Source organism: Parathielavia appendiculata (genome assembly GCF_033297405.1).
Source record: "Parathielavia appendiculata strain CBS 731.68 unplaced genomic scaffold N657scaffold_23, whole genome shotgun sequence".
NCBI lineage: Eukaryota > Fungi > Ascomycota > Sordariomycetes > Sordariales > Chaetomiaceae > Parathielavia > Parathielavia appendiculata.
In genome coordinates, this window is record NW_026944242.1 from 36,589 (window position 1) to 58,212 (window position 21,624).

At 54.5% G+C, this 21,624-nt stretch overlaps 10 protein-coding genes across 10 annotated transcripts; 4 read left to right on the forward strand and 6 right to left on the reverse strand.

The window, feature by feature from the left end:
* Window positions 1-393: 393 nt before the first annotated feature.
* On the forward strand, window positions 394-591 carry N657DRAFT_581098 (uncharacterized protein; the record flags this gene model as incomplete). Its single annotated transcript, XM_062789500.1, has 1 exon — window positions 394-591. A coding segment is annotated over one exon (198 nt), but the record flags the coding sequence as incomplete, so codon positions are not given.
* A 200-nt stretch (window positions 592-791) lies between these two features.
* Window positions 792-1,556, reverse strand: N657DRAFT_649843 (uncharacterized protein; the record flags this gene model as incomplete). The annotated part of the gene is made up of 1 exon (XM_062793810.1): window positions 792-1,556. A coding segment is annotated over exon 1 (317 nt), but the record flags the coding sequence as incomplete, so codon positions are not given.
* A 236-nt stretch (window positions 1,557-1,792) lies between these two features.
* N657DRAFT_603972 (carbohydrate-binding module family 1 protein) lies at window positions 1,793-3,251 on the forward strand. The gene is made up of 3 exons (XM_062790161.1): window positions 1,793-2,212; window positions 2,298-2,910; window positions 2,981-3,251. Exons 1-3 carry the CDS (start codon window positions 1,941-1,943, stop codon window positions 3,053-3,055), a joined length of 960 nt encoding a protein of 319 aa, XP_062643470.1. The 5' UTR covers window positions 1,793-1,940; the 3' UTR covers window positions 3,056-3,251.
* Window positions 3,252-3,597: 346 nt separating this feature from the next.
* On the reverse strand, window positions 3,598-4,465 carry N657DRAFT_247631 (uncharacterized protein). Its single transcript, XM_062786416.1, has 2 exons — window positions 3,768-4,465; window positions 3,598-3,677 (listed from the first exon to the last, which is right to left on the reverse strand). Exon 1 carries the CDS (start codon window positions 4,269-4,271, stop codon window positions 3,774-3,776), a length of 498 nt encoding a protein of 165 aa, XP_062643471.1. The 5' UTR covers window positions 4,272-4,465; the 3' UTR covers window positions 3,598-3,677; window positions 3,768-3,773.
* A 522-nt stretch (window positions 4,466-4,987) lies between these two features.
* N657DRAFT_649845 (ferredoxin reductase-like protein) lies at window positions 4,988-6,697 on the reverse strand. The gene has a single exon (XM_062793811.1). It carries the CDS (start codon window positions 6,351-6,353, stop codon window positions 5,142-5,144), a length of 1,212 nt encoding a protein of 403 aa, XP_062643472.1. The 5' UTR covers window positions 6,354-6,697; the 3' UTR covers window positions 4,988-5,141.
* Window positions 6,698-7,496: 799 nt separating this feature from the next.
* N657DRAFT_626259 (cytochrome P450) lies at window positions 7,497-9,286 on the forward strand (the record flags this gene model as incomplete). The annotated part of the gene is made up of 3 exons (XM_062790782.1): window positions 7,497-7,632; window positions 7,691-8,530; window positions 8,595-9,286. 3 exons carry the CDS (start codon window positions 7,497-7,499, stop codon window positions 9,284-9,286), a joined length of 1,668 nt encoding a protein of 555 aa, XP_062643473.1.
* Window positions 9,287-10,089: 803 nt separating this feature from the next.
* Window positions 10,090-11,251, reverse strand: N657DRAFT_684185 (uncharacterized protein; the record flags this gene model as incomplete). The annotated part of the gene is made up of 2 exons (XM_062796648.1): window positions 10,090-10,299; window positions 11,159-11,251. 2 exons carry the CDS (start codon window positions 11,249-11,251, stop codon window positions 10,090-10,092), a joined length of 303 nt encoding a protein of 100 aa, XP_062643474.1.
* Window positions 11,252-12,451: 1,200 nt separating this feature from the next.
* On the forward strand, window positions 12,452-14,202 carry N657DRAFT_684186 (uncharacterized protein; the record flags this gene model as incomplete). The annotated part of the gene is made up of 5 exons (XM_062796649.1): window positions 12,452-12,493; window positions 12,672-12,760; window positions 13,284-13,533; window positions 13,605-13,776; window positions 13,976-14,202. The coding sequence occupies 5 exons, from the start codon at window positions 12,452-12,454 to the stop codon at window positions 14,200-14,202; spliced, it is 780 nt and encodes a 259-aa protein (XP_062643475.1).
* Window positions 14,203-16,451: 2,249 nt separating this feature from the next.
* On the reverse strand, window positions 16,452-18,599 carry N657DRAFT_684187 (uncharacterized protein; the record flags this gene model as incomplete). The annotated part of the gene is made up of 10 exons (XM_062796650.1): window positions 16,452-16,489; window positions 16,559-16,794; window positions 16,854-16,956; window positions 17,027-17,249; window positions 17,349-17,400; window positions 17,458-17,579; window positions 17,630-17,687; window positions 17,740-17,871; window positions 17,937-18,025; window positions 18,105-18,599. The coding sequence occupies 10 exons, from the start codon at window positions 18,597-18,599 to the stop codon at window positions 16,452-16,454; spliced, it is 1,548 nt and encodes a 515-aa protein (XP_062643476.1).
* A 1,498-nt stretch (window positions 18,600-20,097) lies between these two features.
* N657DRAFT_247734 (uncharacterized protein) lies at window positions 20,098-21,093 on the reverse strand. The gene has a single exon (XM_062786417.1). It carries the CDS (start codon window positions 20,910-20,912, stop codon window positions 20,412-20,414), a length of 501 nt encoding a protein of 166 aa, XP_062643477.1. The 5' UTR covers window positions 20,913-21,093; the 3' UTR covers window positions 20,098-20,411.
* Between the last annotated feature and the right edge of the window lie 531 nt (window positions 21,094-21,624).

The following is a 21,624-nucleotide window of genomic DNA, read 5'->3' on the forward strand; positions in this document are numbered from 1 at the left end:
CACTTTGTATTTGCAGGATCGCACACTGATCGTTTCCTTGATTGTCGATATGGGTTTTTCACCCGGCCCACGAGGGCGCGGTTTTCCTGTATAGTAAGTTGTTGAAGGTCCGGCAAGCCCAAGGGCACAGCGGTGTAGGAATAATAATAATAATAATTTCTTCGCATTTGCTTATGTTGCGAATCGATAGGTCTGGAAGTAGCCTCAAGTGCCTGTACGGGAAAATGGCACAGCTTGTGCTGTAGCTTGCGAAGCCGACTTTTCCGCTCATTGGAGCTCTACTCGAGACAAGCCTTGAATTCTCCACGTTCTCTCCCAGCCGCTTGCTTTCAATGTGAACCAAATGGTTCTCTTGTCCAACGTTCCCAAGTCAATTTTCCGCCGAAACTTACGACTTTCCAGACCGCCGACAAGTGGTACACGGCATTGGCCGAGATGCATATCGCAACCCTCGTGTTCCAGCATAACGACATGGTTGAGTTTGAGGACGACTGCAAGACGAAGTCTGTTGCTCGCCAACTGTTTCTCAGGCTCGCCAAACAAGGCCGACTGTCCAACTTTGGATTTGCCCCGGACAACTGGTCCACATAACACGATGGCGCTCGTGGAGCCTTGCCGGCGCCAGATTGTTAGGGCCCCATTCGCCTCTTGTCTGATGATTTCCGGCAGGCCAATGCTTTCGTTGACGAGGGTGCACCTTTTGACCAAGATGAGCGGGCCGCGATGGTGCAGCTCGTCCAGAGAAAGTTAGAGGAATCCAAGGAGCGTATTTGGTCGAGTGGGCGGATGAGGAGGCGAAGGAGCAGTTCTCTTCCTATCTGTTCGACTAAGTACTGGCCACAAGGTGGATCGAGCATTCCCATTTAGTATTGTGCCGGTACATGCAGTTCTATATGACAAGAGCATCATTCCAATCTGTTCTCGGCGTCGTCGCCCCCGGCCGCCTCAAAGTCGTCTCGTTGCTTTGGAGAACCAGGCAAAATGATATGTGAGTTTCCGGTTGCCGTGACTCAAGATCCCATGCTTTTATTGAGCTTAGGCAAGGAGGGCATTTCAACCCAGCCCCTTCCCCACAGGCTCACCCCTCATTCAACACCAGGCTTGACCTTAAACAGGCCGTGCGGGTCGACAACGAACTCGGGCTCGTCGCCGAGTGTGACCCTCACTTTCCCACTTCCCACAGGTTCCGCTACAAAGCCGCGTCTTGCCGGAGCCGGGTTGCAGCCGCGGCGCGGTGCATTTAGTGTAGATGCGAAGTCCCGATGTGGGTTCGCGAGCGGCCGGGCCCGGCTGGGTACTGCGCCCCACCCACCGAGGCTCGGCGCTCCGGAGCTCGGAGGCAGAAGCGGGTTGGTGAAAGAACTAAGGAAGACATGATGGGTCGGAAGGGCAGCGAGTTGCTTCATCTGTTGGGTCCTCAATGCAAAGAAGCGTTGGCAATGTTGCCTGCAAAACTCTGGTGTGGCTGGTGCGGAGAGCCTTACCAGGTAACTAAGCCGAAGGGGACTATGACAGCGGAAAGGGAGAGAAAGGAGCCGTTACGGCGAGGACCCGGTTCCCGGGTGTTGATGTGGGGTGCATGGGAAGAGTGTTGTATTCAAATAAATTAAGGAGGACCACAGTCCCCAGCGGCGGTCCGATGCGCCCGGTTCCTTTCCTATTTGGGCAGACTTGAACGCAAAGATGCGCCGAACTTCCAGATTGAGCATCACGGAGCATTCCGGCTGAGATCGCGATGGAGACGGCAGCCCAGCCTTCGAAAAGCTTACCTGGTCTTAGCTGCAGCGACCGCGGAGCAGCCAAGTCGGTGATTCCAACCGTTACAAAGTCAAGGGTATTTAAACCCGGTTTCTTGGCTCTCATCTCTCAGGTAGAACACACTCCTACTTGGGCTTTCCATACCAGACCGTAGACTTGGCCTGCGCCTGACATCTACAGCCATGTTTCGCCAAACTGCTCTTCTGGCTTTCGCCTTGCTCCCGGCCTTGTCGTCCGCCCAAGTCTCCAACGACTTCGAGAGCGGATGGGACCAAGCAGCATGGCCCATCTACGCGCCAGACTGCAGCCAGGGCGGAAAGGTGTCCCTCGACAGTACCACTGCCCACAGTGGCAAAAACTCTATCAGGGTTGACGGCGGTGGTGGATACTGCGGGCACATTTTCTTTGGCACAAACAAGGTTCCCAGCGGCGACCTTTATGTTAGGGTCTTCCTGTAGGTCTACTACTCCTTTCCGACGGTCCAAGTACTGGGAAGATATCCTCAGCGGGGATTGGTTCTAATGTTCGTGCGCATATAGGAAAGCGTCCAAGGCCTTCACCGACTCGCATGTCACCTTCATCACCATGCCAGACCCTGCCCAGGGCACCAACAAGCACCTGCGCATTGGCGGACAAAGCAAGATCCTGATGTACAACCGCGAGTCGGACGACGCCACGCTGCCTGACCTCTCCCCTCAGGGCATCGCCAGCTCCAAGGCCCTGCCCACCGGCGACTGGCAATGCTTCGAGTACCACGTGGGCACCGACGGTACCATTGAGACATGGCTGAACGGCGCCGTGGTCTCGGGTCTGACGGCCGGACCGGGCATCACCAACCCCAACGCCGGCCAGTGGACTCGCAGTTCCATCAAGCCCAAACCTTCGGGCGTCTACTTCGGCTGGGAGTCTTACGGCGGCGACACCAACACCTTCTGGTACGACGACGTCGTCATCAGCTCGTCGCGTGTCGGATGCTCCGGCGGCGGCACGCCGGGCACGACGACGACTACGGGCCCGGCCCCATCGACCACCCTGATCACGTCCACCACCTCGAAGGCCAGCACCACCACCACCACCAGCTCTGCGCCGGCCACCTCGAGCTCGAGCAGCGGCTGCACTGTTCCACAATGGGCCCAGTGTGGCGGTGCCAACGTAAGTACTCTGTCGTATTTTTGCTTCTTTGACCCAATAAACAAGTTTATTGACAACTTGGTTATCTTAGTACAACGGCTGCAAGACATGTGCTGCTCCTTACACCTGCAAGTACAGCAATGATTGGTACTCGCAGTGCCTGTAGGGGCTAGCTAGCGGGTAGTTAGGTGTTTGTCGCTCACTATACATATGCTCCGGCTCCAGGCACTTGTCGATACTTTCGTCAACTCAATTGACATTGATCATTGCGTTCCTAACATCGCCCTTCACCAAAAATGCTGCTGTGAATACAACTACCATTCACTGTTTGTTTGTCTCGTTATGGTACTTGAGGCCGATCTCAGTAATGTGAGGGGTTTACCGTCCTCATACGTGCAACGAGAGGGGACATGGTGCTCAGGCCGTTTACACCATCAAACGCCAATAGACTAGAGCTCCATATTGTCTTCGCTGTCTGGCTAAGATGTCTAAAAAGACTCATTGTGGGTTGACTAGCCCCTGGCGGCAGGTTGGTTTAAATTGAGTTCGAGAGTAGAACTGGGATAGAGACATGGAGCATGCCAGCAGTTCATCGTGGTGGTCAAGGAGGTGGAGGTCCCGCACTTGTTAAAAATGCAACTGCCGGACTCTTGACATTGTGGCTACGTCCGCAAGGGCTATGTAACACGAAACTTGAAGAATTGAAATCCAGGCTCAACCTTCCTATCTCCAGCACAACACACAGTGATGCCGTCTTGCAGGCCTGGCTCGACCGTCGGCAGCGTTCCCTTTAATACATGTACGCAATGGGAGTCAGCATCCATTCTCGTAACTTGACTTGCACGATGGAGGTCGGGCGAAATAGGCGTGACACTCACATGATACTAGTAAGGGTCGCAGGTGCGCTTGCAGTGCTTGCCATTGACCTTTTCGACGCAGACGCCATAGCTGCAGATCGCGTTGCCACCGCAGGGCTGCTTGTCGCTGCAGTAGGCCTTGCCGTTGCAGTAGTCCGCGCTCTTGTACCGGACGCAATGGAACTCATAGTTTGGGTAGTCGCCAAAGGTGCCGCAGTAGTAGCTGTGGGCGCCCTGGGTGTGGCCCCAGTCCGTGTAGGGGTTGCAGCTGGTGTCGGGATCGCGTTGGACGATGGTGCCTGCACCGGCCGGGGACCCGAGGACGGCGGGGAGGGCAAAAGCGAGGAGGGCGAAGACCTTCATTGTGGCGAACGGTGAAGATGTTTGTGAGAGTTGTATTAGAGAATGAGTGTTCGGATGCAATCCCGAGCTTGAGGTGACTCTTGGGGTGCTGGCGAGATGATTCAGGTCAGAGACTCCGACGGAGTCTTTGTACCCAAACCCAGGGACGACTCTAACGACCATTAGGAGTGCTCCTTTGATGACGCTGTTTTATTTTTGGTTGTCTCCATCCTGTCATTCGTCGTTCACCTGATTGTCCAAGCCAGTTTGGAATGATACCTCGCCCCGTGGCAGTCTAAGACCGACGGCTGGACTGCCATGTCTCACTGAACCTTCTTGAAGCGAACCATGACATTGTTCGCGGGCTACACTAAAGAACCGAGCGTGGCCTAGATTACCTTCCGTGGTTGTGGAACGCTGTTGATGAGCTTCTCGGCCCAGAGAAAGGGGCTGAAGCCTCCTCGTATTGGCAACGCCACAGACGGCTATGAGCGCATCAACTGACTCGAGCGGCCCAGAGAAAGTCGCAATTTTGAACCAGCCGCTCACCACGGCAATTAAATGATTCAGAAATGTTGAAATCTTGCGGCTTTAACTGTCGGCTATCAGGCCAGGTAAGGGACAAGGTAGCTTCCATGTCACCGTTGAGCTTCCACAGCACCTTACCTTATGTAATCCATCGATCTCGTGTTCTTCGTGACAAGACAAGTCCGAAGGAGTGCATTCGCCACCTCCACTTCGCCGTCCCTCATTGACGGCAATCCGCGGCATTTGCCGTTAGAGTCGACGAACACATCAGACATGCAATACCTGTGCGTTTTCGTGCCGACCAGCTAGCCCTAGGTTCTGAGCTAAAATTAGCTTCTTACCCCAACCCAAGTTGAGCTAACTACCAAACTACGTCAGGTTAGATGATCTCTTGATCGTCGGATCTATCTTTTATCTATCTTTGTCGCCAAACCTAGCCGCAACTCATCGTAAGTGTTCCCAGTCCAATAATGAACAATGATAACTCTGCATTCACTCTTCCCCTCTCAGAACACGAGAATCCCCTCAAAACACGAAAATGTCATCCTCCATCTTGCCCGCCGGGCCAGGGGCCTTGTAACCCATGTCAGTCAACAACCCCTTGACGGCATTCACCATACCCGGCGGCCCGCACAGCATGACCTTGCTCCCCTCACCCGGCTGCGGCATCCTGTCCTGTACCACCTCCCTCGACACAAACCCCGCCCCGTACGCCCACCCCTCGGGCGCGATATCCAGCATGTACCAGATGCTCAGCTTGCCAGGACACCTCGCCGCCAGCGCCTCCAGATCCTCCCGGAGCAAAATATCCTCCTCCCTCCTGTTGGCATACACCAAGCTCACCTCGGTCTCATCCTCGGGATCCTCACAAATCGCCCGCACGACCTGGTACATGGGCGTGATCCCAGTCCCACCAGCCACCATGCCAATTCTTTTCGCCCAGCCACGGTGATAGCGCATGGCGCCCTTCGGGCCGCGAAATTCGACGCTGTCGACGCCCCCGTCGCGGAGGCGCGCCAGGTACCGCGACGTGAGTTGACCATCGGGGTAGACGCGCACGACGAGTTCGAGCACGCCCTTGTCACTGTCGTTGGACACGGGCGTGTAGGAGCGCGAGACGGGCTTGCCGTCGATGACGGCGCGGATCGAGACGTGCTGGCCCGTGGGCAGGCCCAGGGTGGTGGTGGGCGTGGGCAGGGCAAAGAAGAGGCGGAGGACGCCTCGTGCGAGGGTGTCTTTGCGGATGAGGGGGAGGCGTTGGTAGGTTTGCGGGTTGAGGAAGGGGCGTTCGTTGGCTGATGACCGGATCCGACGCTTGGTGGAGGGTTTGTGCGGGGGATACTGCGTGAAACCCGAGTGGATTTGGGTGAGTTTGGAGAGCTGGCGAAGGGATGCAGCGGCGAAAATCGCGGTCAGCGCTGAGGCGGCGAGGAAGCCCGCAGGGAAGCCGCCGGTGATGCCAAGATGCGAAAGGCCGTGCGCCGTCTGGAGTCCTTTCGGGTCCTTGAAGATGCCGAGCCCTCTGGAGAGCTTGAGTATGCTGGGATGAAGGGGGTAGTAAGCAGCAGTACACAAGACTGCTGCGACACCGGCTGCTGCAGTCAATGCCTTCGCAGATGGAGAACCGGAGGGCGGCTGGGCCTTGGCAGCCGGCTCGACGACGCGTGGAATCGGGACAGATCGTTTGGGGGCTGGCTTCTTGTACCCCTTAAGCACGCCGACGCACAGTTCGCGCATGATGTCCAGGGCGTCCTCGGAGTGTCCCGCATAATCGAAAGCCTCGGTGGCGTCGGTGCCGGCGACTTCTTTGAGCAGGTCGGCCCCGCCAGGGTGGTCCTCGAGGTATTGGGAGACGTCAAAGACTGTGGCTTCGTTAGCAACCGACAGCGCCTGGGACTGCCCACATCCCAGTCCCCAAGGTACTAACCTTCGCCATGGATGATCATCCAATTGTCTGAGGCGCTGCTGTGGGAAGCGACCTCTTCGGTCGTGTACTCCACCGGCGAAGTCTCAATAGACTCGGTGGACGCCATTTTGTGTGTGCCAATAGGTAATCAAGATAGGGGACTTCAGAGACCAGACCTCGTCGCACACCTTAGGTTGGGGATGTCGGCATGTCGAGCGCTATACAAATACCCCAATAACACCCCCCACGCGGTCAGTTGGGCGGCCGACACCAGGATTAAGACAGCCATTTTCCACGCTTGCGTCGGTTTTGCCGAAGATGAGTGGTGCTGCAATAGTTCCTAATTCCGTTTGCCGATATCAATCATCCAGGCGGGTCGCGCTCTCGGTCGGTTCGGGTTTTGACGATGATCTTCGACAGGGGCCATCGCCACGAAATCGTCGAAGAGCAGATTCTGAATTCCCACATGACGATTGGTTGTCCTCTGTTCTATGTGGGGCCGGAGTTCGGGACTTGAAGCGAAACACGCCGTCCGAGCTCCACTTAGCGTCACTTTAATTTGAGAACCCTGCGCGGGCACTCCCGCGCAATCGGGTTTGTTAGATTTGTCCCGAGGCATGACGTTTCTGTGGCAAGGATTTGTCAACTGACTGCCGCGGCTGTGACCCTTTGTGGTGAAAACTCATTGGGGGAATGAAACGAACAGAATATTCCTAACGATGATTTCGCGATCGGGTCCGCGGCGGCTGGTTCGGCACGAACTTATGAACGCCGCGCAAATCGCCAGGGGTGGCTGGTTGTGCAAGGTCTGCCCGACACTGGACAGATGGGACATGTGCAAGAGTCAATGATAAAGACAAACTGCCAGCTTCCTGGTTATGATCTTTGTCCTCGTATTCTCGTTGAAAGCCAAAAGTAGCCCTGTTTTCCTACTGCTTATCACTGACACCTGACTACTCTGAAGTCCTGCCTCCATGGCGCCCATCAAACGATTCTTTCTCTTGGGTGAGGATGTGGCGACCGCTAGAGAGATTGAGTTGCCGCCTGACTTGCAGCTCGCCGACCTTCAAGAGATTGTAGCTGCGCATTTCTGCATTGTCCAACCTAAGGGTATTGTTCCAGCTCTTCCGTGGCAGATTGGGGTTTTTTTTTTTCACTCACATGCAAGCAGGCGTTTCTTTCACATCACAGACGGAGAATCTTGCCTCTATCGAAGATGTCTTGGCGGCAGATGAAGCCATCACCGTCAGCATAGACGGCAGAAAGGCCCGAGAAGTGCCCGGTCCCAAAGGCCTGCCATATTTCGGCAGCTACTTTGAGATCTACCCAGACCATCTCGGAAACCACCAACGCCTGTTCGACATGTACGGCCCACTGTTCAAGACGACTACCATGGGCCGGACCATATACCACACCAACGACCCCGAGCTGGCCAGCATCGTGTTTGCAGAGAGCGAGTTCTTCTCCAAGGTCATCAACGAGGACCACCCCCTGTACCCCATCAAGAACAAGCAAGCCGGAGTCTTCCTCGGCGACACCAACACCGAGGAGTGGCGTATCGTCCACAAATTCCTTCCCCCAGCCTTTGGACCCAAGGCGGTCAGGCACTACGCCCCGACGATGCAGAAGACGGTCGAAGACGCATTCAAGGTGTTTGACGAGTTGGACACCCGGGGTGAGGCGTGGAATGTCTACCCCTACATGCTCAAGCTCGGCTCCCAGGCCGTTGGCAAGCTCGTCCTCGGTTACGACTTCAATCACTTTAACGCCGTGGACCAGCCACCGCACGAGCTTGTGATGCTGATGGCTGAATCGCTCGAGCTCAACAAGAAGGTGGCATCCCGCGGAGACTGGTATGCCGCACTGCCGTTTGGAGACCCCAAAAGGTTGCGGGGGATGAAGGAACGCATCTTCCACCTCATGCAGAAGCCCATCCAGGACGCCAAGAGGGGTGGCATCGAAGACCTCGATCTCCAAGATGCCGCGCTCAAGGCAGAGAACATGATAGGTATGCCAGCCTCCTAGCTGCTCCCTAGGACTTCAACATCTCTGACAAATCAATGCTTCTTAAGATTACATCCTTCGCGCAACCGACAACAAGGGTGACAAGCTCCCCGCAACATCCTTCATCGAGCCCCTCGTCGTGGCCACCGGCGCCGGCTTTACCACCACCAGCTCCCTCCTCTCCTGGCTCATCTACGGGCTAGTAACGTACCCCGGCATGCAAGACCGCCTCCTGCAAGAGCTCATCGACAACGACTTCGATGAGAACACCCAAATCACCGCCGAGCTGACCAACAAACTCACCTTTTTCGACAAGTACATCAAGGAGACCCAACGCCGGCACAACCCTTCCTTCCAGCCGGCCCGCACGGCACTCAGGGACCTGATCCTCCCCGGCGGCTACAAGATCCCCGAGGGCGCCGTCGTCATCCCGGCGCTGCACCACATCCATAACAACCCGGCCGTTTGGGACAGCCCCGCGCGGTTCGACCCGGATCGATGGGACACAGACGCCGTGAGGAACCGCCACAAGGCCGCCTACATCCCCTTCGCGACGGGCCCGCGCTCGTGCATCGGCTTCAACTTTGCCCTGCAGGAGGTCAAAGTGTTCTTGCCCAAGCTCGTGTACCGGTACCGGTTCGAGCGCGAGGACGAGAATGACACGATCGAGTATGATCCCATGTTCCAGCTCATCAGGCCGGTGAATTTGTATGTGAGGGCGGAGAGGAGGACGTCGTGGCCTGCGAAGAGTCGGTCGTGAGGGAATGAGGCAGGTGCTCGCGATGCGAGGAACAAGGAGCTCATAAGATTAGATTAATGTGTTAAAACACCTGTATAATGTCAAGAGGGGATTGAAGCGTACCTTAGACATTGACATTCTTGCTTCAAATCGCGATACCGCTCGTTCGCTTCCACGTTGATGGATAGGCCTTCAAAAACAGCTAACTCCTTACTGGGTTGCCTAACAGAGGATCTCCACTCTCTGTGTTCTGGGCAGTACGGTATCAAGATAGAAAGCAATAGAAAGAATTCGCACTGAAAGGGTGTAGTGCTTCAAAGCTTCTTCTGACCGCCATTGAATCCTGGAGCGGCTCACGGCTGTCAAGTAGCTGGTATGGCGAGGGGCCGCTCTATGGCCACGAAGCGAGTTTATTTGCACATATGTAGAAGCGTCTTCTCAAAACCAACTGGGATATATTTGCTTTCGGTTGTGAGTCCGTCAATGCGATGAAGCAGTTACCGGCCGTCGACCAACCGCTTGTAAAGGTTAGGGATACGGCGAGAACCCAGCGATGGTGATCGTCGATTGTCCGGCCTGGACGTTCGGACACCGCTTTGAAGACCAGACTGGAGGCATCGCCAGCTTTGCTTTGCTCTTGCTGGGGCATGCCGAGGAGCCCCTAACACAGTTGCCGGTAGTCTGCTACAGTAGGTAAGATAGTCTCATAGGCGCATTACCATGTCTGACCCATCTTCTGAGTACCCCCTGGAGTTTTTCCCTAACACCAGCGCATTGGACTTGTATGTACGTAGGCATCCCTGAGCCCTCCTGGTACCCTGCAGTCAGCTGTCCATAAAGGATATAGCACTAGCAGCCATCTTGGGGCTCATGACCATGGCCTGCGAGATGTCCAAAATGCCTTTGGCAAACTTTTTCTTGGAGATAGCCAGGTCGGCTGTAGCGCGGGCCGCATCGCTTACCTCGCCCGCTTGCTGGATAGCCTCGGAGATCGCTTTCTTGGTTGATATCAGGCCAGCCTGCATGATCTCGACCTTTTAATGGCGTCAACTGCCAGTTTCTCCTGAGCCGGCAATTGCTTCTGCACCCGAACTTGCGGGTTCTCCTGGATCGTCAAATTTCTGCCACTGCAACAGCAGTCCGTGCAGAGAGCTTTTCCGACAGCTTGCGTGCGGCATTGGTCTCAGTTCTCAGCTGCAGAACCGAGCCGGGTCCCAGTCTGTGATCGAAAGCGTTTATAACGCCCCAGAGGGCAAACAGGATGCTGAACTGTGTTTGGCCAGATCAATCAAACTCAGTCGGGACCGGACTGGTTGGACTGGGGTTTGAAGCAATTTTCACTGATGACTGTACTTACGCCAACGTCTACGACACCGTGTGTTGTCGGCATTCGACAACCTTTCTGACAGCGATGTGAGCGACTGCGCCTCATTGGAGAAAACCCCTTGCTGCTCCTTGGCTGTGAGGTTGATCGTCTCGATTTGCTTATCAAGCAACTCAATCTTATAGTGGGTTTTTTCCTTGCTTTGCTCAATGCTCTTCAATATGTGGCATAATTTCCGTCTGACAAGATTCCAGTGTCCAGGAAGTGACGAGTCAAGACTCGTATTAGTACGGTACTAAGGTAGGTAGTCTTCGCTCTGGTATTCCGGGACATGCAGTATGATTGATGAAAGCACGACGCACCTTGGCGTGATCATTCCCGGCTTTCGTTAGAGGCTTCACCACGAAGCCGTGAATAGCCTCGCACTTGCTGGTTAAATACTTGATAAGGCTTGTCTCAAGCTTCGATCCCCCCCTTTCTACGGCGGTGATCAAAGTCAGCCCTTATAGCGACGGCGAGCTTGGCCAGCGTATCTAAACAACCCGCACTTGGGACGAGACATATTCTACCGTTTGTGCTGCCCGGAGGGCGGCCTCGATCTGTATCCGATGAACCTTTGTGTTGATTTCGTCGAGGCGAGCCAGGAGCTCGGTGGGATTCATCGTCAGGTCGTGTGATGCAGGCGAGGTTGGCGGAGAAACTAAAAGGTAGGGCACAGCTGTCGCTGTAGGGTCTACATAGTAATCAGGCCGAATAGACATCGAAGGTACTACTTATATGATCGAGCGTAGAGCGGCCCACCGCTACTATACACAATGAGGCGATAAGATTTTGCCTTCAGTGGTTGGCGAACTACCTCAACCAGGCCATCGGCCACTCCAACAGGTAGTCTTCCGGCAGCCGGTGATCAGAGAGAATTCTCGTTTACGAGATCGTGAAGTTATTGGTTACAGTCATGGTACCAGAATGATCAGATAGTGACACAATGTTAGCATGCTCATACTTATACTTCTAAGGCTGTGACATCGATCAGAGCCTACTGGATTGAGTCGCCATATGTAGTGGATGCCGAGATGATCCCCGTTCACTAACAGTGACGAGATCTTGAGGACATGGCACGGACTATATAGTAATATCATCAGACTAACCATTTATGAGAATAAAGCGACGCATTGTTTGCTCATATTTGTAGAGTCATGACTCAATCAGATCTAATGGATGTGGTAAGGACCGAGAGGGTCTCGTTCAGGGCGAAAGCCAATCCTCAAACACAACTCAATTATACTATGTTCCGCATCTGGGACTCCCAGTCTCACTTGACTGTTGAGGAGTACTCCCTTCTGTAGTTTTCAAGGATCGGGTACTACCTTGTCACCTTCCTCTGGTCCACACGCCGACAATCACAAAGTGTTGTACCTTCCATTTTCTTTTCTTAATTCGCTTAGGTCACGAGTTTCAGCATGTCGGATGACGACTCTGAACAGTTGGAGACGGTGCTCAGGGTGAGGCCGATACCACACATGATCCGGATGTGACCGAGAAGGCGGTTGACAGGATCAAAAACTCCATGCTCTTCGACAACAGCTGGGAAGACCTTCTGGTCTCCGGACCAGTGGCTCTGACTTGTTTGGGATGTTGTTGCATAACGTAGCAAGTGCGTCCAACACCTCTCGATCGCTCACTCTGGAACACCCCACCGATCGCGGTTTTCGATATCTCTAGTAAGAGTGAACTGTGCCCTGTTTTCCATCAATTCAATTGCCAACGTGGCTAATCTCGCAGATACAAATTGCTGGCTGCCAATCTGGTGGAAACATAAATCTTGGTAACGTTATGACCGCGTGCAAACAGCTAACACGAACATGAGCTTTGTCAAGGACGTCTCGAGCGATATCTACGATAAGGTAAAAGCTCATTCTTCACTATGTTCCGGCGGACACTGTCCTGTTCACTCTCGATCAAATGTCTAGGTAGCGGATCTCATAGACACTCTGATGGGTAGTTATGTCTTCTTATTCTTCTAAATGAACTCCCGAAGCATCTCCCACGACAGTAATGCTAATATCGATGCCAGACCCCCAGACTGCCGGGAGAGTGCTGCGGAACCAGCTGGAAACCATCAGGACGGGTGCCGCCGACTGCCACGCAAATGCCAAGGAGATCGACGACAAGTTAGCCGGCTAGCTTCAACACGCCCGGGAGCTCTATGCTGCCTGTCAAGACACAGTCCTCAGCCGAGGAACGACTCTACACTACGCGGATGAACATGGCTGCTGAACAGTATTGATTCGGCACTGCCAAGCCCTCAGTCAAAGGCGGCTGAGGAGACGGAAAGGAGGTTCACCGAACAGATGAAGCTAGCTTTCAGCGCCTTCACCAAGGCATCGGACGAGTTTCCAACCAGAGGGGACCTTATAGACTAGAGAGTTGTGAGCGGATTGGCCGATATGGCTACGACGCCCCGGGATAGCTCGCAACGGCCTACGCCAAGAACCTTAACCCTGTTGCTAAGGCAAGGACCGGAGCTGAACTGGTGTCCAATTTTATCCAGTGAGCCTTGCCGGATGATTGCCATGGGACATACATATATGCTCACTAGAGCCACAGCGGCGGTAATACGCCCCGACGGCGGATCAGCGCCTGACATGAGTGTTCCACCTCCCCAGCCAAGCAAAGCACAGAGCCGCCACATAGCACCGACCCGGCGTATGCCGAAATCTTGACGGACATGCCCTTTTTTACCCTCATCAACGCGGTCCTCACCAAAAACAAAGACGGGGCCGTAGACTGGGATATGGCGGCGGGCACGGATGGCACATCGGGGACTAAGAGTGCTTATGTCGCCCTTCGCCTGTTGGGAGATGCCCAGCATAGATTTCTGCGGCTTGCAACCGCGGAGGAGCCCAGCCAGAGCTTGAAGGAGGCCTTGGAAACGGCCATCGAGGTAAGTGCCTTCTAGTCCCGTTGTCTGATCGAGAGTGAGCGGAGAACTTGTCTTACTATATACGCATCCAGGTCGCTGCCGGTTTGCAAGACGAGGTCGACAAGTCGGTGGATGCCGCTCAGAAATTTCCCGAGGCGGGTTCTGAGGTCGTTACCAGGTGGCAGAGGAGCTTTACCGACGCATACACCAAAGAAATCTACCCGCCTGTCTGCGGTTGCTGGCAGCCTCCCGGGAAGCGCCCGTGTGAGTACCGCACCTATTTCAACATACCTGCACGGATAGTGGCTGGGGATTGGCACTCAACTTCGCGCCCCAGGCACCCATCATGTCCAACAATCCCTCGGAGGAACCGGTTGTTACCATCGCAAAGACCAACGCCAAGACGGCGCATCCGCAGGCGGTGCTTGAGGCGAGCAAGAATCGCTTGGCCACCACGCAAAAGCACGGGTGATTGAGCAGCAGCGCACGCTGGGCGACATCCAAGCCGAAGTCAAGGAACTTGGCGGGACTAAGCGCGGACTTGAAGAGATCAAGGCGATAGTGGTCAGATGCATTGAGCTCATAGTGGAGCCCAAGCAGCAGATGATGAATCAGTGCACCGTTTTCTTTTCCATCGACGGGACCGTCGAGAACGTCCTCAAGTACGCCGTTACGCCTTTTTTCAAGTAGATCACCACAGCCACGGCCGGCAATGGTGCGAAGAAGCTGGGAAACTACACACCCACCGGCTTGAGCCGCACGGTACATCCGTTCCTTCAGAGAGCGCGAGTCTATTACAATCGGAATGTTGACTTGGGCTGCATGTGCTTACTCTTTCGATGTAGCTTATCTATCAAGCGGCCATCGTGATGCGCGCCTGGTTCAGCGTCTTCGACGACATTGCCGCATGTGGGTTGGGCTCTCGACACGGCACATCATGCCGGGCCTGTACATGATCTACACTATGATGCTGAAACGCGGCGATCCAGACGCCACGAATCAGAGAGCGTATGAGCTGCACGCCTAGAGTCGCAAACACAGAAGGCAATCAAGGCTTTGTCGGCCCAGCAGCGCAAGAAGATTCCTGCTTCCATGCAGGCAGAGGTCGACCACGTCCAGCCGGTGACCCGGAAGTTACCGCCTGCGCCCAGGACGAAGGCAGGTCATTGAGAAGCGTGCCGACGAGGTGCTCGAGACGGCGAAGAAGTCGCTGCAGGCAAATGCAGCGGCAGCGCCAATTAATCGTTTTAGCAGCGCAGATGGAACGCAGGGAGAGTGGCCCTACCGCCATGGTGTGCACTCTTGCAGCGGAGTGACGGCACGAGAACGGAAAAGTGTCGTTATTTTACAACTTGCAATTACTGGGCTACATGTACGACAGGCAACCACTTCGGTGCTAACATCTGACTGTGAACAGATCGGCAACAGAAGGTGGTTGGCACTGGGGCAATGTGCTTACCCGTTTAAGGGGCCCCGATTGAACTAACCTCTCTATGGATAGAGGTAGCCAGAGGGTCCAATTTAATCGCACTGTGAACTGTCGGTCTGAACCAGGCCAGGTTAATTCGCCATTCATACCCGAACCTGGGACACTGGCCAACCGATTTCCTTTTGTCCACCCATGTCTTCAACATCTTCAACTTGGGTACAAGCCCTCTAGCTCTCTAGATCTTATAACTGTGGGACCACATGGAAGAGGTAATGTAAGAGAGAAAGAGAATGTAAGAAGATTAAATGGTCAGAACTTGCGTCTTGTACTACAAAGTTCGTCCCGTTTCACTTCCCAAGTTCTACATTGATGACTAATTGAAACTAATTAGTTAACGTTTTACAACATAGAGAACTCGGGACGGATTTTCAGTAACTATCTATATTTGATTAGCGCCAGCGGGACTCAGGTTTTCCTTCGTAGCCACACACTTCCTCGAATACAGAGTAATGGAAGATTCTGAGATCCGATCATGTGCAGTACGCTCGCCTCCAACATGCTCACAGCTTGCCCATCCTTTCAATCCATACAAGTCATGTGAACTTTGAGCCATTCCGCGCCATCGCGACCTGGACGGAACCGGAGACCGACAATGCCGTCTTCTTTCAACGGTATCCCTCGATTTCCCGCTCCTGTGGCAGCAGGATCCAAACCCAAGATCAACGCCCAAGGGACACAAAAGGCCGCAGACATCCAGTGGAGCAGGAAACAAGCAAGGGATCAAACCCCTTTTATCTCGCAACTCTCCACCGACGTCCCGTCCCTGCAACGCCAACCGTTACACTCTGAGCCCTCGCCAAGACCCCACGAGTGCCTTCAACCCGGTTTTGACAACACAAGCCGCAGATTCATGGTCCCTGCCCCAGGCGCCGGCAACTTCGGCCCTTGCTCCGACAGACACGGGATCTGGCCCGATTCGGAACTGGAAAGAAAAAGAGGCTTCTCGAAGCCAGAGTCGCATTGGGATTGACATACCTCTTGTCTAATGAGTCACCTTGGCATGGCCCCTTTCTCGCCCGCTAACGTCACATGCTGTAGCTCCGTAGTGCGACAGATTTTGTTCCGGCCCGACTGAGATGGACTGAACGGTGGTGGTACCTCCGGTTGCAGGGGAGCTCTTTAAGGGATCGACGCTTGGTGCGGCAGGGCGATAAGCTTATTGTCGGGTTTCTTTATTAGGCAGTTGGGGGAGTTGTTTAATTCTCTCACATGCATTTTTAGGTTTGATATGGACATGAAATATAATATACCAATCCTGTAGCCCCCCCCCGGCTATCATGCGTTTGACTCGATACCATGCTTGCCTCGACCTTATCATAAGAACGAAAAATGAACATGAATCTACTGCCCAAATGCTGCCGCAACCAATGCAATATGTGTATCTAAAATGACCTCTCCTGGGGAGCAATATTGTGGGATGGACCCGCCGAGATGTCCAGGGAACCCCTCCTCAGAAGTCCCACAGAGTGCCAAAGGCATGCAATCCGGCTGAAACAGGCCAAGGTTAGCAGTCTGATCAGAAGGAATCCTGCCAAGACGGCTCGGGTTGCGACGTACCGGCGCGGCAGCCTTGCATCATCTCGTCGTTGCCCTGCTTGTTGGATGTGATGAAGATGACCTCAGCGCCGAAGCTGTCCCAGACCTCCTTCAGCAGCTTCACCGAGTCTGGCCGTCCACCCCGCTTCTTCGAGTCCCAGAGAATCATGCGTTCTGGCGGGATGTTGTTGTAGATGAGGCTCGTGATGGTCGGGCCGAAAGTCTTTTCCTGGTCGGACCCTATCCAGATGAGGAACCTGGGGAAGATGGCGTCAGAACCATGCCGGTGAGCTTGTTCCTTTCGACCAGAACCTACCAATTTGGGCTCTGGATGCAAGTCGACAGCGCTGCCCCGATACCGGTTCCCGTGCAGATTCGAATTCCTCGCTTAAACATGGCGGAAGCGTGCCCGACGCCGGCTATTCCGTGTTAGTCGAGCATGTTCCAGACTTTCCCGATTAGGTAATTCGCAAACGGGAGCAAACGTACCGAACTTGAGCTCCCTCGTCCAGACCGTCTTGGGGGGGTTGGCAACCAGGTTTCTGGTGAAGTCGCCTTGCACGCCGCAGATCATGTAGTGGCAGCCGGATTTGCGGCCCTCGCTGATGATGCCGAAGGCGTGGTACTCCATGATGGACGTGCGGCTGATGCGCCCAAGCAGGCCTTGCTGCATGCCACGCTGGAACTTGAGGATGGCGACCTTAGGTGACGGCTAAATGGGCAACCCCCCCTTGTCAGCAAGGGGAACGGAGACGGGAACCTGGAGATGTGGGGGCTCCGTGTGGGGGCTGGCATTGGGGGAGAAACTCACAATCTCAACTTCCACAGGGACTTCTCGAAGGGTGACCCAGGGGATGAGAATACTGTCGATCAGTCAGTCGGTCGTCGATACGGGCTGGCTTGGGGGGCGAATGACGAACAAGACGGTCATGAACACGGCAAACCACAACTCCTGCGCGCTGAGCAAGGAGTTGGCGTCGGCCCTCCATTCCCCTCGCTTGATGTCGTAGCTGTTGCCCAATACGACAAACACCCACGTGGCCTGCAAGTCGTCAGCGTCAACTCCGGACCAGCGCAAAAAGACTGGCATACCGCAAGCCCCAGCCACCCAATGAAGCGATGGTGTCTCTCAAACGTGTTGTGGTAGTTGCTGGGGACCGTCAGCATCTCGGCATCCGGATGACTGCAAAGAAGACACTGACTTGCGGACCCAAGGGAAGGCGCTCAGTACCGAGACGATGACAGCGACGTTGGTAATGATACCAGTAGCAATCACCGAGCTGTGTTGGACAGCACGGTACCGGATGATGTCGACAATCTTGTACACAAGCCAACTGGTTGCCGCGTCAGCTTCATGCACGGCTTGTAAAGTGACTGCAGCAAGGCTGTGCCAACTTACGCGGCGCCGGACAGCGCACAACCAGAGTGAATGCCTCCGACATGCTGCAGGATCGACGTCACGGCCAGCTTGATGCACAACGGAGCCCACTAACCCCCAGTTAGCACCAACCCGTTTTAATTCAACAAAATTGAAATTGGGGGGAACGGAGGAGAGGGCCTGACTTACACTCCTAAGCCCATAGATGGAGATGAGATACAGAAACCTCAAAAACAGCTCATTCCGCATCAAAACCGCCATGAGCAGATTCCCAAGCACCAACGCGCCGAGGTGATTCTCGGCATACTGAAACCTGCCCAGGGCAGCGAGGATGATGCCGACCAAGTTCAGCAGCGTGACGAAGGTGAAGAATTTCTTGTACGTGTTGAACCAGAGGTGGAATAGGATCCATTTGCTGACTTTGGGTTTTGATGGCTTTGGCTTATTTGCTGCCGGCGGCTTCGCGGGCGGAGGTGCTACCGTCGCATCGGCCGTCGAGCACGACTGGAGCGCTTTCTTCTCGTCGAGATGGACGGATGGCGGTGTCGAGATTACCGGCAGAGTTGGCGTGCTGTCGTAGAGGCCCTTCTCCGCGTCATCCCAGGCTGCCGTGGATGTAACTGGTGAGGTCACTTCCTCGGGGAGGACTTGCTCGTGATGTGACCATTTTGCGTCGTGAGACATGGCGGCAGCGCCGAGGAGGCAGACTATGGTGTGAGACGCGAATGTCGAAAGTGTGAGTTGAAGACCGAACTGAACAGAGACCCGGGTAGATGGTGATGACCCTTTTGATATCTACAACACTTGAGAGCCGCTCTTGTGTTATTTGACAAGAAGCTGGCCGCGTTTGTTGTGTGGCGCGGTCTTGGAACGAGCGGAAGCGGGAACCAGGAACGGTGGCCCGACTCGAGCGTCGATGACGAGAACCTGGTGGGGGGGCGAGGATCGTATGAGCCACGCAAGAGAGTGTGTGCTGTTTGCCGTGCAAGTTCCGCGGCGTTCCCTGGCCCAGAGCCGCAACGTCGGTTCCAACGACCCGATGGCGAGCAGTGGCCAAGACGGAGTGGAAGGCTGGGGGGCCAGATCTGGGTTCTGATGCTACCTCAAAGTAGTCACCCAGGAACAGGACGTCTTGCGTGGCAGGCCCATGTTTTAAAACACTCGACCACGCTGGACTGTGCTCCACGAGCGGGTCACAGTCAGTCAAAACAACGAAGGTCGAAAGGCCATGTACCGATTTGCGCCAAGAACCGAACAACAATGTCCCAGATAGACTGCCATGACAGGCCATGGACCGGCTCGCCCGAAGTCCGACCCCAGACAGATCTGCCGGGGTTGGTCGTGGAGCCGAACCAGACGAGAGAGCCGTACTGGCAATTGCCGCCTCTGCAGTGTCTGTACTACCTGGGCTCATGTCCCAATTAGGACGCCAGGTCCATATTTCAACCGAGATTGTTTCTTTCTCAAGCCGCCTTGGTGAAGAGGCTGCACTGATGTCACATGTGCAGGGGCGTGTTTAGAGGGGTGAGTGTTAGGGAGTGGGCAGGGGGGTGTTGCGACGACAAGTTGGGGCAAATACCGCATTAGGCTCCGATTACCCAAATTAACCCCAAATTCTACGGCGGACTCTACACATCCGCGCGGCAACACCAGCGAGAGTTCCGGCGACTAGATTTTTTAGCGGGTTGAACTGGCCGCATAAGGGATATATGATATCTCGGACGAGGGGAATCACGGTATGCCCATCATCACCTTTCTTGAGAATAGTAACACGCGATCCAAGGGGTTCTTACATTGAATACATCGTCTACATCTGTAGTCTTAGAGATGGTGTCCACTCCAAAAAGAAGGTTCCATGCAGACCATTAGCATCAGAGCTGCTGGCTGCCCGACAATCAGGGACGTATCTGGCTAGGTTGTCTGTGGTATCGAGAGCAATGTGATCACTAAGGTAAGGTACCTTAGCCACTTCTCCTCGTCCAAGAAGGAAAGTTTATCAGCTTTGACAACCTGGGAGCGGGGGCTGGTGAAACTGGGGGAGTGGAAGTAATGGGGGGTAGAACACCGTTGGTAGCTTGTCACGGCCCAGAAAGCCGGCGGGCCAGCCCCAAGGTAGACTAGGCAGCTGAACTGAGCTTCCAAGTGGTACCTTTTCTAGGCTGGTGCCTGTCGGGAGATCCCGCAGAACCTGACTGCCGATCCTGTCGGTGCTGAATGGGCAAGTTTGCTTGGATGCAACATGGATATCTATCAGCCCACGGTACTTCGGCCTCTGCTGTCCTCCACAGTCCTCAGACTTCCCCAGACTTCCCCAGACTCGCCTGCGAGAGCCAGAACCGACATGCACTCGGCTCATTGGGCGTGAAGGGAAGCCGAAATACCCCCGGCGGCAGAACGATGCGGAATGACGAAATAAGCGAGAGTGCTGCGCTTGTCTTCTGGAAAACGAGTCCTGGAGGGTGCGCTTTGCATTCATCGTCGACGTACCGGGCCGTCTTACTCGGCCGTCAGTTCTAAAACCAACCCGAAACAGGGAAGGGGGATATGACAATAAATGTACACCCAATGTCGAGCTAAACTACGCCTGAGAGTCCGTTGGATGGCTGGTAAGGTAGCATATTCTCCGAGAAGAGATCGAATCATGCCCGACTGCATCTTGAGGATTTCAGTGGGTGTGAGAAACAGGACCTGTACCCTGTTCGCCCCTGGGACTCCCGTCATGTCAAAGATGGTGCCAGGCTGCTCTCTGAGGTCATACCGGCACTGGCCGAAGATGATCGTCGGTGTGGAGGTCGCGACATACAGACATGCACCCCGGATGCTGGCCATAAATGCCGCTGGGCTCGCTGGGGTGGGCGCAGTTACGGTCTGCCGCACCAGGCATCTTCGGGCCGTCGACCCTACGAAATGACCCATTCTTCCTCTTGGGGACCCACACATGGATTCCTCGACTGGAAGCCAGGACGAAGCCTTCTCTTCAGCCTCCAGCAGCGTCATGAATTTCCCTGTTCGTCTCCGCCATGATATCCAACAATCCGCTCAGAAAGCCTCGCAAAGATCGCCGCTTAAGAGGATGCTTTCTCGACTGCGCAATCTCATCCGCGCTCAGAATGCATCTGTTGGGCAGCCAACAGTTACATGCTCAAGTAAGCTTAGATCAACCAAATGGGTATTGAACAGATTGAGGTATGAAATGAAGCTTGAATTAGAGTCACGATTCCAGAGTGACCACACAAATGAAGGATCAAGATAGTGGGTTAGGGTGCCTCAGAATGTCCCTTTTTTCTTCTTCGAACAAAATTGTCCTCTCTAATCTTCCCAGGGGAATTTACCCCTTACATAGAGACAGTGTGCCATGATATGACGTTATGTCAGGAACTGCGTCATTGTGATGGACCTGTGTTGACTGAGAGTCTCGCATTGAACACCAGTGCTCAGTCCGTGAATCTTGGTGCCAAGGAACCCACTCAGTTCAACAGCATCCAAAACCATGCTCGGACAACGCCAGGTCAGTCTGACTTCAAAGCCACAGAATTGTGATGCTCGGTAGAACTTGTCTTGTTGATTATAGTTGGTTTGGAAACAAGGGATTCGACAGACTTTGCCTTCTTCGGTGGAGTCTTAACGGTGTGTTAGTCTGTTACAAACCAAGATCTGGCCCGGTTCCTTCTACATGGATGGATGGATGGAATTTATTTCGCCCGGAGGC

Bases quoted from the DNA above. Each gene is read 5' to 3' on its own strand.
- N657DRAFT_603972 (XM_062790161.1), top strand. From the start codon at position 1,941: ATGTTTCGCCAAACTGCTCTTCTGGCTTTCGCCTTGCTCCCGGCCTTG. The intron at 2,213-2,297 runs GTAGGTCTACTA...GTGCGCATATAG, and splicing joins CTTTATGTTAGGGTCTTCCT to GAAAGCGTCCAAGGCCTTCA. The intron at 2,911-2,980 runs GTAAGTACTCTG...TGGTTATCTTAG, and splicing joins CCCAGTGTGGCGGTGCCAAC to TACAACGGCTGCAAGACATG.
- N657DRAFT_247631 (XM_062786416.1), bottom strand. From the start codon at position 4,271: ATGGTCGTTAGAGTCGTCCCTGGGTTTGGGTACAAAGACTCCGTCGGA.
- N657DRAFT_247734 (XM_062786417.1), bottom strand. From the start codon at position 20,912: ATGACGCTGCTGGAGGCTGAAGAGAAGGCTTCGTCCTGGCTTCCAGTC.
- N657DRAFT_649845 (XM_062793811.1), bottom strand. From the start codon at position 6,353: ATGCGCGAACTGTGCGTCGGCGTGCTTAAGGGGTACAAGAAGCCAGCC.